Source organism: Ctenopharyngodon idella, chromosome 19 (assembly GCF_019924925.1).
Source record: "Ctenopharyngodon idella isolate HZGC_01 chromosome 19, HZGC01, whole genome shotgun sequence".
NCBI lineage: Eukaryota > Metazoa > Chordata > Actinopteri > Cypriniformes > Xenocyprididae > Ctenopharyngodon > Ctenopharyngodon idella.
In genome coordinates, this window is record NC_067238.1 from 30,820,538 (window position 1) to 30,837,315 (window position 16,778).

Consider the following 16,778-nt stretch of genomic DNA (forward strand, 5'->3'; position numbering starts at 1 on the left):
ATATATATATATATATATATATATATATATACATATACATATATATATATATATATATATATATATATATATATATATATATATATATACATATATATATACATATACATATATATACATATATATATATATATATATATATATATATATATATATATATATATATATAAAGTCAAACCAAAAATTAATCAGACACTAGATATACTTTTTTATATATTTTTACTAGTGGGTGCAGGACACTATAGTTCATTTATGTAAGTGAGGATAGCAAAAAGTAAACTGTGACATAAAAATTCTTCATACAGTGGACTACCAGTAAAATGTATAAAAATTTGGGACCAAAAATTATTCAGACATTTTGACCTGACCATGTTTTGCGTAAGTGTTGTCTGACATAATTAAGATTAATTATTTTCTGACACAGTTTTTATATAATTTTTATAAATGATTAAATAAACTAACATCCCACATCAGGTAAACAATAGAAGGCAGACAATTAAAGTACATATTAAAATGCAGCAGATTTCTTTTATGATCAAAATCTAAGCGACAGACTTCAGCCCTGATATCCCAAGTATATCAGATCGTCTGGCTTCCATCACATCTCTTTGCCAAGATCACTGTCATCTTTGACTTGATCGATTAAGTATCTCGTCACGTAGTTCGTCAGTTTTTTGGAGGTCAAACGATTCTCTTAACCACCCGGTAATCTGCAACATGCAGCTTTTCAAATTGGCGAAGTCAGACAAGTAAAGATTTTCAATTGAACTGTGCATCTCATTTTGCGCCCTGAGGTCAAACCATCTTTATTGGACAGCAGCAATTAGCATGCACATGTTTAATTAATTCTGTAAGAAGCTTTTGTGTCGGCACAACACAGCGAGAGGCTTTGTCTGAAATCTCAAGGACTGTGCAGGAATGTAAAACCAGCTAAACCTGTAAGATTTACAATCAAGGAGGATTTGAACTTGTCAAAAGTTACCAGAAATGGATGAGCTGAAAGATGCATTTTCTGATACTCATATCAAGAGACAGCAATATGTGAAATAACCTAAGTAAATTAATATGTTGGTGGCACATAAGTGTGTAAAAAATATATGCAATTATTATTCTACAGTTCTTAATTGCATTATGTTTCTTCTTCAGGCCCAATTCATGTCGAGCACTTAGATGTAGATGACTTCAGCATCTGGTACAGAGCTAATTGCCTGCATAAGAAAAAAGAAAAAAAAGCCCCTTGAGGTATTTTCTCAATATTTTCTAGCAATTAATGAGCTCATCTATAATTACAAATGTGAAAGATGAGATGTACATGACACCGACATTGTCATTTTGTCTTATTTTGAGTCCAGACATCACACAATTGAGTTTGGAAATGACAAAGGTGCAGTCAATAAGACAAGAAGTTGGCTATTAAGATGAGAACAAGGCGTTTTAATGGACAAGCTTTGACGGTGTTCTTTGAAACGGGAAGCCGACTAATGGATTAGAAGGCAGGAACTCTGGAGAAATCATCGATCTGAAAATAAAGGAGCGAGCTTTGACAGTTTTTCTTATTCTTTTCCTCTTCTGCTTCCCTCCAAAAGACGCACCTCAGCAGACGCTCAGATGAGAGACTTGATTATTGACAGGACTGGTCTTTACCCACGCTCAATGATTAGATGCTCTTTATCACCTGCGGATTCAATTAAAAGTAAACAACTGATCCTTTGTGCTGTATGAGACGGATACTCTCAGTCCCACCTGCTGTCTGAGTTTGGTGGTCCCAGAAACAGCAGATTTATATATCGGTGTGAGACCAAATAAAAGGATAATCAAGGATAGAGTAAATAACGTTTAGTGCTTGAGTGGTGCTGTTTCATCCATCCTAATCAACCAATCACGGTCTTGGCTGGTTAGAACGGCCCTGTTGGCCCCTGCTGGTAGAAGTCGTAACTACACTATCAAATATTCTAGTATCTCTGGTCAAATAATCAAATAAAAAATAAAATGGCAGTGATATAATTTCATGTATAAAGACATTTACTGTATATTGTGTGAAAAATATTAAGCGTCACACAAAAAAGACAACAAATATGATTGGCTTTTATGTTCTCACTGTACTAAAGACTAAACAAATTGTTAAAATATTATCTTAAGAAGTTTTTTTTTTTACTTTGTGTTATGCTGACAGATGATTAAAGTAGTTGGTGTAAAAACATTTTCCACCCAGAAATTGCTAGTATATTTCACAAACAGTTACAAAGAAACAGTAACACATTAATTTAAACTTCTACCTTTTAATGTTGAAGTAAACACTGAAATAAACACTGAAATAGGATTTTTTTTTTGTAAATAATCGTTGTTTCAATTACAACTTTGAAAAAAAAAACTTTTACAATTAGATGTATAAACCTTGAAATTATCATTATCATTATTATTATTATTATTATTATTTCTTCTTACAGTAGAGAACTAGGGCTCTCAATAAATTAAAATAACTGATTAATTTCATGCTTTCAGACAACTCTTTAGAAAGCAAAATGAAACATTAATAATAATGTAAAATTTGGTAAATTTATTTTGAAATATTGCATTAAACATGTTCAATATCTGAAGTTAACATTGACAACCCTAAAACATACACTACTGTTCAAAAGTTTGGGGTCGTAAGATTTTTTAATGTTTTTATAAGAAGTCTCTTCTGCTCACCAAGGCTGCAATTACTTAATCAAAAATACAGTAAAAACAGTAATATTGTGAAATATCATTACCATTTAAAATAAATGTTTTCTATTTGAATATATTTTAAAATATAATTTATTTCTGTGATCAAAGCTGAATTTTCATTACTCCAGTCTTCAGTGTCACATGATCCTTCAGAAATCATTCCAATATGATGATTTGCTGCTAATTTATCATCAATATTGAAAACAGTTGTGCTGCTTCATATTTTTGTGGAAACCATGATACATTTTGTTCTGTATTCTTAGAAATTTCAAAAGGACTGCATTTATTTGAAACGATTTCAGGAATCCTTGCTGAATAATGCATAAAAACACCTGCAAACTCCTAATCACCCCTATCCAAATCTAAAAAAGAAAAGCAATCTATTTCATGATTGACATATATGCAGCCGTCTAGCCACAGTGAGAACTGAAATCAACCATCAACCTATCATTCACAATTCTTCGCTTTAATAATGTCGTCGTATCTCCAGAAATACCCATAACCATTGTCAGTCATCATCAGAGCGCTACCACATTCCCAAACAGTCTGTTCCTCCAAACACTTTAGCTGCAGATGGCGGGTTACACTCTAGGTTATTGAACATCTTCTGATTAATTCACTGTTAATTATGATAAAGTATGAGAGACAGTCTGTTGTCACTCAAAATAAAGTAAAAGGAGACCGGAGAGGTCAGCAGAAGCACTCATAATAAAGCAGCAGCTCCCCTATTACCGCTGGGAAATGATCTTCACAAATAAGCCTGAAGTTAGACGCCAGTATAAATTAATACAATTAATTTCAACCTGAAATTCTGCTTGGAGGAGGCATGCATGTTAGGCCAGTGGTGGATAGTCATTAGCGAGGATATTAAATATTCCAGGCAAACAGGAAAGCATCAAATTAAAAAGGAAACACAATCTGGAGACAAAAAGCAATGACTTCCTAGGACCTTTGGCAATGGCGCAGATCTTCCTGATTAACTGAATGCTCTCACAAACAGCTGAAAAATTCAATACATGTTATGCATAAAAAAGAACAAGAATTCCTACTTTATCCTGTATTGAATAGATTAGGTTTAGGTGTCGGTAGAAGGGTGGAAAAGAAGCACTCGAGGCTTTTGCTTTAAACTGTCAGCACTACGCAATAATCTCATGCCATCCTCAGGAAAATCAATCCAGCATTTTATGGATTACGGGGGTCAGAAGTCTGCTTGCACATTTTCTGTGGGTGGTTTTTGAGATGTTATAATATACCGTGATCATTTCTACAGAATGCAATTGGGCCCACTGAATTTTTTTTTCTTTTTTTGGGGGGAGGGGGGGGATAATTACATTATTATGATGAGCAACAAAAGCATAATTAGATTTGTTGATATCCTTTTTATGATAGCACTATATACATATACTGTATTAGTCAGGAAAGAAAGAGAATATACACTCACCGGCCATTTTATTAGGTAGTCATGGTCAAGATGATCCTCCAAAGTTCAAACTGAGCATCAGAATAGGGAGAAGAAAGCTGATTTAAGTGACTTTGAACGTGGCATGGTTGTTGGTACCACACAGGCTGGTTTGAGTATTGGGATTTTCACACACAACAAACCCTAGGGTTTACAGAGAATGGTCTGAAAAAGAGAAAATATCCAGTGAGGGCCAGTTCTGTGGGTGATGCCAGAGGTCAGAGGAGAATGACCAGGGCTACGTTTCCCAAAAGCATTGTGAGCTAGGTGGATCGTAGAGACCACTGGTGGTGTAACATAGGCCAGTAAGAGCTGTGCATGTAAACCTCACTACCCTGGCCTCAAGAGGCGTGGTAGCGACTTACGCTAGAGACTGCAGTATTTAGCGCCCTTGTTACTGTGCCCGCCTCCCATGCCGGAGACACCGATTGGAATCCCGCTCGGAGCGAGTCGAGTATGAATGGTTACATTTGGTGCCGTGACCTGGATGGAAGTGAGGTTTAGGGGGGTGAGTGTAATGTAGACCAGTAAGACCTGCTCTAAGCGGGATTCGAACCGGCGTATCACTGTGGAGACGTCCCACTCGAATCCCACTCGGAGCAGGTTGAGTAGGACCGGTTACAGTACACAACACGTCGAACCTTGAAGCAGATGGGCTACAGCAGCAGAAGACACATCGGTGCCACTCCTGTCAGCTAAGAACTGTGGCAACAATTCACATGGGCACACCAAAACTGGACAATAGAAGATTGGAAAAACATTGCCTGGTCTGCTGAGTCTCGATTTCTGCTGTGACATTCAGATGGTAGGCTCAGAATTTGGCATAACCAACATGAAAGCATGGATCCATCCTGAATGTATCAATGGTTAAGGATGCTGCTGGTGGTGTAATGGTGTGAGGGATATTTTATTGGCACACTTTGGGCCCATTAATAACAACTAAGCATTGTTTAAACCCCACAGCCTACCTAAGCATTGTTGCTGACCATGTCCATCCCTTTATGACCACAGTGCACTCATCTTCTGATGGCTACTTCGAGTAGGATAACACACCATGTCACAAAGCTCAGATCATCTCAAACTGGTTTCTTGAACATGAGAGTGAGTTCACTAGATCTCTGAGGAATGTTTCCAGCATTGTTGAATCTATGCCACGAAGAGTTAAGGCATTTCTGAAGGTAAAAGGGGGTCCAACTCGATACTAGCAAGGTGTACCTAATAAAGTGGCCGGTGAGTGTAGAATGTCTATAGCAAATAGGGCTGGGATTCAGTCCCAAAAGAAATGTTTCTTTGATTCAAAGGCATTTAGAATTGATAGCCGACTCCAATTCCTTTGAAGGACCTGATATATCTAAGCGTGACTGTCTGTTACCTAGATTTCTAAACTACCGCAGTAAAGGGAAATTGATTCATTGCACTAAAATCAAGTCTTTTGATTCAGGTCAGCTAAAAGGTTCATTTGATTAAGCCAGTAGGTAAAGTATTATCAATGATTCTTTTGAAAAAACAAGCAAAAAAATGTCACCTTAACAATATTTTGGCATTCATACCATTATAATAGAGTAAAATACAATCTGTATTTCACTATTTATTATAAGATCTCACTTCACCTTAAAAAAAAAAAAAAAAAAAAAAAAAAGTTAGTCTGGAAGCCACACTCAATCAATAAAGATCTGGAATCTGAATCTAACAGCCCTACTGGCAAAGAGCTTTTTCGACAACATTACATGGAAATGCTGTTTTTAACAGAGATATAAACCTGAGGGCCACAGGGAACGCAAAACACTTGCTTAGATATCCCTTTTAGCTTAGAATACATTTTTAATAAAGCTGGTGTGCACCATTAATAATAAAGCACACTTTAATATTCATACTGTATACGGAACGAAAACCTCTACGTTCAGAAGGTCTCTGAGGTCCTGTATACGTACAAGAGGTTCTCCTTCAGGAGCGAAGCAGTGAAATACAGTGATTTGGTTCAGCTCAAGAGAGCTTCATGAGGTTGCCAGACTCCACGTGGATGTTGTAAGATATATTCTACCTGTGCCGGCCCTCATGAGAACAATAGCTTCAGGCATGTGTTTACAGGAGCAGGAGTAGAACTGCTGACTTCCTCTCAGAGAAGCTAGTTTCCCTGGTGACAGAGTAGTGTCTTTGAAATCAACATGTTCTACACCCACACCGCCCTTAGATAACTGTCTATTTGTCACGGTCTGAAAAGAATGATTCCAACACGATTCCTTCAGGAAACATTCATAAGTTATTTTAGCTGTTTGTGCATGTTTTTCTCCTTCCGTCATCTGTTTTTAAGCGCATTTAACATTTCCCATCTGAATGCAAGCGACAGAAGGAGATACGTGGAGAGAATCACGCAATCGGTGGTGGTCCATGGTGCAATAGGACAAGAATATCTGGATCCATTTTTTGTATGCAGCAGGATAAAGTGAATGGGAAATAATCCCCAAACACACATTCACTAGTCGACAGGAAACCAAGAAGGTTCATTACGTACCAAGGGAGCTAAAATAATGATGCAACACGTAAAAATATTCAGATGTTTGTGCTGGAGAAGAATAACAGCAGCAATATTGTACATGATATCCCAAAAAGGATAAATAATTAAAATATATGATGACATTTTGCCAGTTAAACAACCATAAAGTGGTCATACATTACACAAAATCAGATTTCCATGACTGTTTTTAAAGTGTGTGCTTTTAAAGTGTAGAACTCAAAACTTCCTCATCAGTGCAAAAAACAGCCTAGCAACAAGTCGAATACTCTGAGATATTTTTTCACTGCAGTCGATAACTGCGAAGCAAGATTGCCGGCAATTGCGGAAAGCAATAACGCTGGTATCATGAAAAAAATGGGTGATTCCCTAGTGATTCCATTGGCTGAAAGAACTTTTAATGTGCATCCTACCCAACGCAAATTTGCACTGCTCTTGGTTGACTGCGTTGGTCTTTATGTAAATGATTTGACTGCGTCTTTGTTCTTCAATTTTCGCATCAACAGTCAATCACGCTCAAAACTTGCCATTCCCATCCGCGCATTTGTGGAATTACGCTAATTTGCCTAGTTTAGTAAATCTGGCCCTTGATATTGCATGAGGATGTCTTTAGAGACCGTCATATGTTAGCTGAGAGTGACAAAAGGCGGTAAGGAAATGTTGTGTGGAAAGCCCTTATATGGACATGGCTTGGGCGTGTTTTATGCAAATGATCAACCTTAGGCATGCGGTTGTTTATTTACAATTCTCCTAATCATTAACATTAGAATAAGGTTAAGAACAAATTCAGATGTGATATACATGTGCTGCGGAGACGCCTGAGACGCCTTAGAGCACGTCGAGTAGAACCGGTTACATTTGGTGCCGTGACCCGGATGGGAGTGAGGTTTAGGAGGCCAGTAAGGCCAGTAAGAGCTGTGTGTGTAAACCTCACTCCCATGGCCTCAAGAGGCACGCTTGAGGTTTACACACACAGCTCTTACTGGCCTATGTTACACTTAGCCCCCGAAACCTCACTCCCATCCGGGTCACGGCACCATATATAACCAGTTCTACTCGACCTGCTCTAAACGGGATTCGAACCGGCGTCTCAGGCGTCTCCGCAGCACATTTATATCACATCTGAATTTGTTCTTAACCTTATTCTAATGTTAATGATTAGGAGAATTGTAAATAAACAACCACAATGCCTTTGGCTGATCATTTGCATAAAACAGGCCCAAGCCATGTCCATATAAGGGCTTTCCACACAACATTTCCTTACCGTCTTTTGTCACTCTCAGCTAACACGGTCTCTTTTTTTTTTTTTTTTTTTTCACGAGAAGTTCTCCTCTGCATATACGTACACAAAATAATCCATGCAATTATTAGTGAATGAGACCCACTGGTTCTAATTTTACATGCGAAGAGGGCGAAATTGGCAGCAATTCTAACTATCATTTTGACAAATGGTCATGAAAACTTAACTATTTTTCCACCCCCACTACTAATATTTTAAGAACATATGGGAAAAATGATTATAGGCACCTTTAAAAAGTAAGCTCTATTATTTGTTTGGAAGACTGCCTACCATTTAGCATGCTTTTGCCAATTTTTAATTCAGAGACAGATGAGGAAATGGGGACAGAGAGGTCGAGTGGCATCGTGCACAACGCAAGCGAACACCCACATGAACGTTGAGTTTTTAGTTGCTGAACTCTGCTCCTAAATAAAGATTGCATAAATCTTTGATGAAAATAAAGAGCTGGCATACATTCCTACATTTACTGTACCATCCAGAGATCTTAAAGGGCCCAAAATGTGTAAAAGCCACTGTCACAGTAGTGAATGTATCCACATCCTTTCAAGAAACACTTCGAATCATTTATCCTTTATATTGCCGATACCATTGTCATTGGCTACACCTTCCATCCTCCATCCGCCTTATTGAATCATTACCAGTCATACCAGGAACTCTGCTCTGCATGAAAGTTTATTCAACCAAGCATTTCTGGGACAGACTGCTTGATGAAGCTATGCATACCGAACTGCTGTCCACGTTATGAAACATTTGATTATGTAAACATGCACGTACTTCACGTCTCCAGCTGAATTTCTGCTTGATGTTGAATATCTCCTGATTTTGGAGTTTTTACATTATTATAAGTTATGAATATGATCGCTCTAGTTGTTTGCTATGCAACCAGACAGACTATAGTGCAACAATGTGCCCTAGCCAGCCGTCAAGTGGCCACACTGAGGATTAAAATGCAGCATAACATGACAAGATTACAGCCAAACAAACCTAGCTGTGTAAGTGTGATTTTGAACCAATCAGATTTCACTGTGGGTGGGGCTAACCAGTGCAAAGCTGCAGAAATATGAACACAACACACTTAAACAATATTGTGTGTACATACACATAAGAAATACACAAAAACATACTGAAGACATTGTTGGTTTGTCACTAGAAGTCTCATATAAAGATTATTTTCTCTATGAATATTACATTCTCATACATGAAGGTCAGTCGCTCTACTTGGGTCTTTTATAAGCATATTTTAAAAGAAGGAAGGAAATAAACTGCTCAGTAAAATCATGGTTAAAAGCCTCCATAAAAATCATAAGTGCATTTTACTGTGACATTGAGAGCATCAGGTATTAAACTCTCTGTAAAAGGATTCATAATATTGCAATGATAGTAATAATAATAGTACGTCTTTGTATAGAAAGAAAAACTTAAACTTAAGTGCACATTTGACACTATTAATGACACCATAAATTGATGTTTCTCACATATATAAATAAATAGATAAATTAATTTAAATACTTTCCCCAAAATTAAACAAACTAGCCTGAAATTTCACAGAAAAAAGTTTTAAATCCCCTTTTAATTAAGCCAGATTTGACTTCTTATGTACTAAAAATCACTTTTACTTAAGCTGCGTACAAGAACAAATTAGAGCCCACAGCTTTCTGAGAAAAGAAGTTTGACGCTGCAGTAGTGAGACACTTTTTCCCTGCACTGTATGATCCAAAAGTGAATCAAAGGGAAGGGGAGGCAACCAGGCCGAGACACTGAAACAACACACAGTAAATGATGCTTCAGGCTGACGCAGCCTATTCAAGTGACTCAGATCAGACAATGAAAGACAAGCAGAGCAGCTCAAGACCACACTCATCCGTCTCCCTCCTACCGCCTCACACATAGTGAACACACATTATTCAGCCGTCAAACACTCTGAGAAGAAGTTAAAAAGCCCAAATCTGCTGTACAGTTAATATGTGTTATGACACATCTTATGAAGGCATGTAATGGACAGATAGTGTCATATAAATTTAGCATTATTTATCTATAATAAATAAATAAACAAACAACCCTCAGCCTGTAGGTCTTCATAAATAAGACCAGGAGGCTTAAAAGCACAGCCAAGCAACTGGAAAAATCCTAAGACTAATGCAATAAAGAGAAAGACGGCATGTACCCTTCACTATCCATTAGTTAACATGCAAAATTAATGAAATAGAAGGTAGTATAATGCACTAAGCCATCTTCCTGGAATTTGATGCAAGTGTCTAAAAGACAGTAATTTGATGAGTTTTAATAGGGAGTGATGAGGTCTTTAGTCAGAGACCACCTCTTCATTGAGGTTTAATAAACACAATTATGATTGGCACAGATCACAGGGTAGCCAGAGCAGCTCTTAATTAATGCCGCAGATTACGTCTGATATGCACAATATAGTGTAACAAGATGTAGCACAACACAGAACGGACTGGAATCTTTACCTTCATAATAGATTTTAAAGCCGTGTGCGCTCACGGCGAAGTCACTGGTGAGTCTCAGGGAGAATACAGATCCAGTGCTCGTGACGGGAGGAGGGATTTGGAAACCCGTTAACCTAAAGAGAGCAAAGAGAGAAAACATAACCATAAGTTAGAAATGAAGGATCTTATACACATATCACCCTTATAACACGTTAAGAAGATTTCAGCACTCAGTGAATACACATGGTGTTTGTTTTGTGACAATAAGTTTTATGCTGATGATTTCTTGAGAAGCGCGTCAAAGAAATTACCCTAATAGTTCACCCAGAAATAAAACCTGTCATTATTTACTCACCATGGAGCATATAATGAAAGTGATTGAGGTTATCAAGCTGCATTAAAAAAAATAAAAAATAAATAAAATAAAATAAAATAAAAATCAACAACAACAACAACAAAAATCTATACATCTATACCATAAAAAAATCTATATAGGTTTAATAATATAATATAATATAATATAAAAATCAATACATCTATACACATAATAAAAAAACTATATGTCTATACCATAAAAAAAATCTATATATGTTTAATAATATAATATAATATATTGATATGATTTTAATGGTAATGTTCGGTCATTATTACAATCCTCAATATTTTATTTATACACTAACGTTTAAAACTATGGGTCAGTTTTTTAAAGAAATTAATGTCTTTATTTAGCAAGGATGCAATAAATTGATCCAAATTTCAAGTAAATGCTGTCAATAAAATACCTGTTTTCAACATTGATAATAATCAGAAATGTTTCTTGAGCAGCAAGTCATCATATTAGAATGATTTCTGAAGGATCATGTGACACTGAAGACTGGAGTAATGGTGCTGAAAATTCAGCTTTGATCACAGGAATAAATTATATTTTACAATATATTCACATAGAGAACAGCTATTTTAAATTGTAATAATATTTCACGATATTCCTATTTTTACTGTATTTTTGATCAAATAAATGAAGATTTGGTGAGCAGAAGAGACTTTTTTCAAAAACTTGTATTTGTAGTAGTCACAAAGGCTTTTTAATGTGGTGCAAAGCTCCAATTATTTCTTCAGTGGCACATACTGATCTATAACATATACCAAGGCAACAGGCTTATAATTAAAAAAGATCAGTGCTTATGACAACATGGCTAAAATATAAAAAACGTAAGTGTGAAACTAATTGGCTGTGTCAATGTTTAGTTAAATATGAAACGGTCTTCTCCAAGCGCTCATATTATTGCACATTATTTCTTGAGGTAAGAGCACTGTGCTTCTTCCTTGCTTTCTTTAAGCTCCACAATAATCCCCAATGCTTACGTGCGCATGGAAAGAAGACATTTCGTCAAACCTCTCCTCGGAAACCTCCAGACAGCAGCAACATTATAAGCCACCAGCATGCAGCAGAACACACACACTGACGAAACACACACTCTGCATAAGGAAATCATGTGTTAGCAGAGCTGCTAGTTATCTCCGTTTAAAAAATCGATTAGGTCAGCAACATGTTAGGATGCGGGGAGGTTTTTAAATGTGTGTGTGGGGGTATGTTCAAATATGCACGTGTCAGCTAATGTGTGTCACATGGACAGAATTTCTTTTGTTTATGCTAATGAACTCACAGTGAGGCTGAAATATTTATAAATGCCTGTGCATAATATCCTCAGGACACTGCAGTTTTGATTTAATAATTTTAACCTTTAAACTTGTCATGAACTTCAAAGACTGTTAGAGAAAGGATTCAAAGACCTATGTCCCTAAATCTTAAGTAAATCCACACATGACCCAATTGCTTCTTAACAAAGAATATTCTCTCTTTACCTTCAAATGTTTAGTCAACCATATAATAAGGTGAAATGGCACTAGTAAAAGCCTTGGAATAAAGCGATTTACTTTTAGGAGAATAAATCATGTTAGCGCTACAGGGAATTATTGATGCTATAGTGACTTAATTTAATGTTTGACAATTTATTTAACGCAGCATCCATTTTTTACGTCATCATTTGGCTAGCGTTACATTATATGATCACGCTCTTATTCACGCAAATGCTTTTAAACCATTCAAGCACCACATGACAAACGAGAACACGCTGTCTGTGAATGTCGTGTCATGTGACACAGAAAGACACGCGCCAGTATCAAGTTTTCTTTCGCGCCTGAACAAACAATAACACAAAATTATGCCAAAATGCCTGTTTTGTTGAGTATCCTCATAAGAGCAGTCTTAAATGAGTTAAATAATGTCTTAAAAGACCTTACAGAGCTGTGAGGAAATGAGATGCGCGTCATGTTTGGCAGCGGCAACTCTTAAAGTGACAGCAGCCTAATAAACCAGTTGCTGTGATGTCTGTCATTAATGTTTAGCAAAGAACAAAGATAACAGAGAAAATAGGTTTAATAGAGAAGAATTTATATTTAATTGATAATTTATGCAGTGAAGAATGTAAGACCATTGGAACCACAAAAATGTTTACTTTTACTTAATATTACTATTAATTTTATAATAATATTATTAGGCCTATTATATTGTATGTGATAAGGCAGAATTATGTTGTTTGTAACATTTTAGAATAAGCTAATCGCTACACCTGCTTTGCATTTCTCATCTAAACATCCTTTATTCTTATAAAAATAGCCAAAATCACATGAAAATTACATATAAATACAAAAAAATGTACATTCACAAAAAGGTGCACATGCAAAATCAGAAATTTGAGGAGTAAATATGCAATTACTACTTCTGTGGAGTGTAACGGAAAAGTAATATAACTAGTAGTGTAATGAATTACTGTTGCCAGGCAGTAATAAGTAAAGTAATAATATTATTTTTGAAAGGAGTAATAAGTAATGAGTAAAAATTATAAATACATATTATAAATACGCATTTTTATAATTAAAAATCAAAATGTAAATAGTAAACAAACTGGTTTTAAACTAGAAAAAAAAGTTTTTAAAATACACTAAAACCGAACAGTGAAATTAAATGAAATGAGTTCGTTTCACTCAAATAATAATGAAAGTTCATTGTACTTAATAGAAAAAAGTTGTGTGAACTCAAACTTTGATTGTAGTAAGCTGAAACTTAATATGATTGAGTTGCAGCAGATTTATAATTCTTAGCATACTTTGTGTCAGACTGTATAAGGAAAATAAATGTTGAAATGTTGAAATAAATGTGATATTAAGTGTTATTGTTTGGCTCTTGGCCCCGCCCCACTTGTCACAAAAATTTCAAGTTTTACTAACTTAAAAAAAAAATGAGTTAGTTTACTTAAAACATTTTAGTATACTGAACTTGTTGAGTTTTACAGTGTATAAGACCACTGAAACCACAAAAAGGTTTGCTTTTACTTAATATTACAGTAAAATTTGAGATATTCTTTTGCATACAGCTCAGTGTCAGTGTTGGGAGTGAGTTAAAGCAAGCATGCAAACTGCTGCTTGCGTACCAGACTGCGGGACCCGGCTTTAAAGGTTGTTGGAGATCAGTGGCGCTTGAGTTCTTTAAAAGGAACAGCAGCTCCGTTCACAGACTACGTCCATCCCCAAGGGTTTCGCTAACTGCTTTTTTCGACTACTGCGTGAGTTGGAACAAATCTATCTCCTCACTCTGCCCTCAGCCAAAACAGTCGGGAGCCTCTACTCTCTGCTGCTCGTTAGATGATCATCGGGGCTTAAATCGCTTGGACATTCTGCTTTTGGCCCGAGAACATGCAGCAAACTCTTCTGTCTTCAAGCTCCCAGCCACCAATCAGCTCACGCTGCACACTTTAAAAGGCACCATACTGACAGGGTCAAAAACCAGCCTGTCATACGAGTTAGGATTAAAAGGACAGTTTAACTGAAAACTGGCCAGAAAATAAAATCCCTGTGTAGACAATAGTGTTCTAACATCAAACCTTTGACTTCAAGTGTTTCATAAAATGCTCAAAGGCGATACTGAAACAGCTCAAACTTGAGTGCTGTTTGGATTTCAAGGTTTACAGAACGTTTGTGAACTTCAGCGATTTCATGTGCTGATTCGACATGACTGGAAACTCTGTAGTTTTTAGTCTGGATATGAGTGTTACAAAATGCATTGAAATATACAAAATTACCACATAACCCTGGTATTCATTAAGTTTGTACACTAAAAAAATGTTGGGTTAAAAACAACCCAAGTTGGGTTGAAAATGGACAAACCCAGCGATTGGGTTGTTAGTGGCTGAACGTGCTGGGAAGTTTTATTTAACCCAACTATTGTTTAAAAATGACTATATGGCTGGCTTAAAACGAACACAAAATAGGTTGGAAATTAAAAATCAGACTAGAGGCAACAAAAATAATCAAAGGGTGGACATTTATTGATAAGAAATTATCAATATTGTTTAATTATTATTCATTAAACATTAATAAATGTTCATTTCTAACATACTTTGGGTTCATTTTAAACAAGCAATACAGTAATTGTAAACAATAGTTGATAAAACTAGCAATAAAACTACCCAGCAGGTCGGGCAAACATTTACTGCTGGGTTAAAACAACCCAATCGCTGGGTTTGTCCATTTTCAACCCAATTTGGGTTGTTTTTAACCCAGCATTTTTTAGAGTGTAGGAGAAAAACATCAATATTTTCGATCCAGTCAACAATAAAATTCACCGACTAACCTCTGTAAATGCAGGAATTACCTTATGTTCAAATGTTAAAACAACTGTCAGTCAAACAGGGCTTGTGAAACTCATCTGAACAGAGCTTTTATATCCATGCCTAAATGGAAAGAAAGACGAAGTTTTCTTAACTTGTTCTCAAACATTTTTTTGACATCTACTGTACATGTTTTTGTCTTTTAAGAACATTCACTGTTCTAAATGATTCATGGACATAGTGCTCATTTTGAATGGAGAGGGCAGTATATATTTCATTTTGCTGTCAGATGAGTGCTTCCCACATGGTAGAAAATTACCAAGATCCCGTTTTACCATGAGAAAAAAAAAACAAAAAAAACAACAAAACACTTTGATCTACTGCTTGGAGATCATGAAACATTTCCGCAAAGACACCATTACACCCTTGCTTCTAATGTTGCTTTATTCCTAATGTGCATTCCCCTCCTTTTAATCCGGTAATTACATTTTGCCAAATATGCTCACTCATACTCATACTCATTTATTTCCTTGATGAGATTTTTCTGTTTCTGTCTCTCTGTCAGTCTCTCTCTCCTTTCTCTTTCTGTCTGTCTGTCTCATTAAGCACTTAAAGAGTGGTAAAGCATTCTTAAACAACCCAGGGAGGAATAAATACAAAAAAAGAGAGAAAAAAAAAAAAAAAAAACACTCAGTATTGTCACAGAGGTAGTGCAGTGGGGAATCGTGGAAATATGAGGTTTGATTGGAGGGTTTGATCTGCTCCAGCAGCATCTGTTTCAGGGTATTTGTTTCATATACAGTCAGAGTGTGAGCTTATGAGCAGATAAAACATTTTGTAAGTACTTTGTCTTTAATCAGAGTGCAATATTCAAAAGTCATAGATTCAAGTCTATTGATTTTTCCCCCTCATTAAAAGTCATCTAGTGTAAAAGGATAATGTAATTCAACAGGGAAGGAGCAGTTCCTATGATTATTTGATTATTTTCATCTTGCCATGGTTACATAAGATCACATCTGAGAGAGTAACATGTTAGGATGAGAGTAAAGACGGATGGGTTTAATAAAGATATTTAAACAGGGTTATGGAGGTCTCGTATAGTTTGCTCAGGGACCTCAGCCACAAAACTTAAACTAACACACTCCGTGAAGATGGAGATGTCAAGATAATTCATTTCTCTCACTGCAGAAATAGACACAGGTCAAACAATATGACCCCTTATTGGTTTTGCGGATCTTCTCCAATTTAAACTGCACATCTTTGATGTCACCGATGGGGAGAAATAAAAGAAGAAGAAGAAGAAATAGATTTTGATTACTGGGATAGAAATTCCTGGTGCCATGTTGCATTACATTGATTTTCATCATTTTGAGACTTCAACAAATGTAAAATAATGGCTACTTGCAAAACTTGCTCAATGACTCTCAAATAATGTTCCAGATCTCCATCAATAGTATAAATCTATAAATAGTCAATAATTATTTTCATGTTATGGCTGATTACTGATAAATGGCTGATATTAAAATTCTATATGATTTTGTCTTATGTAAAAGTAAAACACACAAAAAATAGTTGTTTTAAGATTTAAATGTTATTAAATTATTGCTTTTAAAGAATTTTAGTGATTGTTAGATGGCAGAAAATTTTATCTAAATATAAAAATAGGGAAAATTATCCGACATAT

General features: G+C 35.9%; 1 protein-coding gene across 1 annotated transcript in view; it reads right to left on the bottom strand.

Moving 5' to 3' along the window:
* csmd3b (CUB and Sushi multiple domains 3b) overlaps positions 1 to 16,778 on the bottom strand; it is a 484,809-nt gene that overhangs the window by 355,819 nt on the left and 112,212 nt on the right. The window contains 1 exon segment of the mRNA XM_051873165.1: positions 10,449 to 10,561. Coding sequence (XP_051729125.1) covers positions 10,449 to 10,561 — 113 coding nt within the window.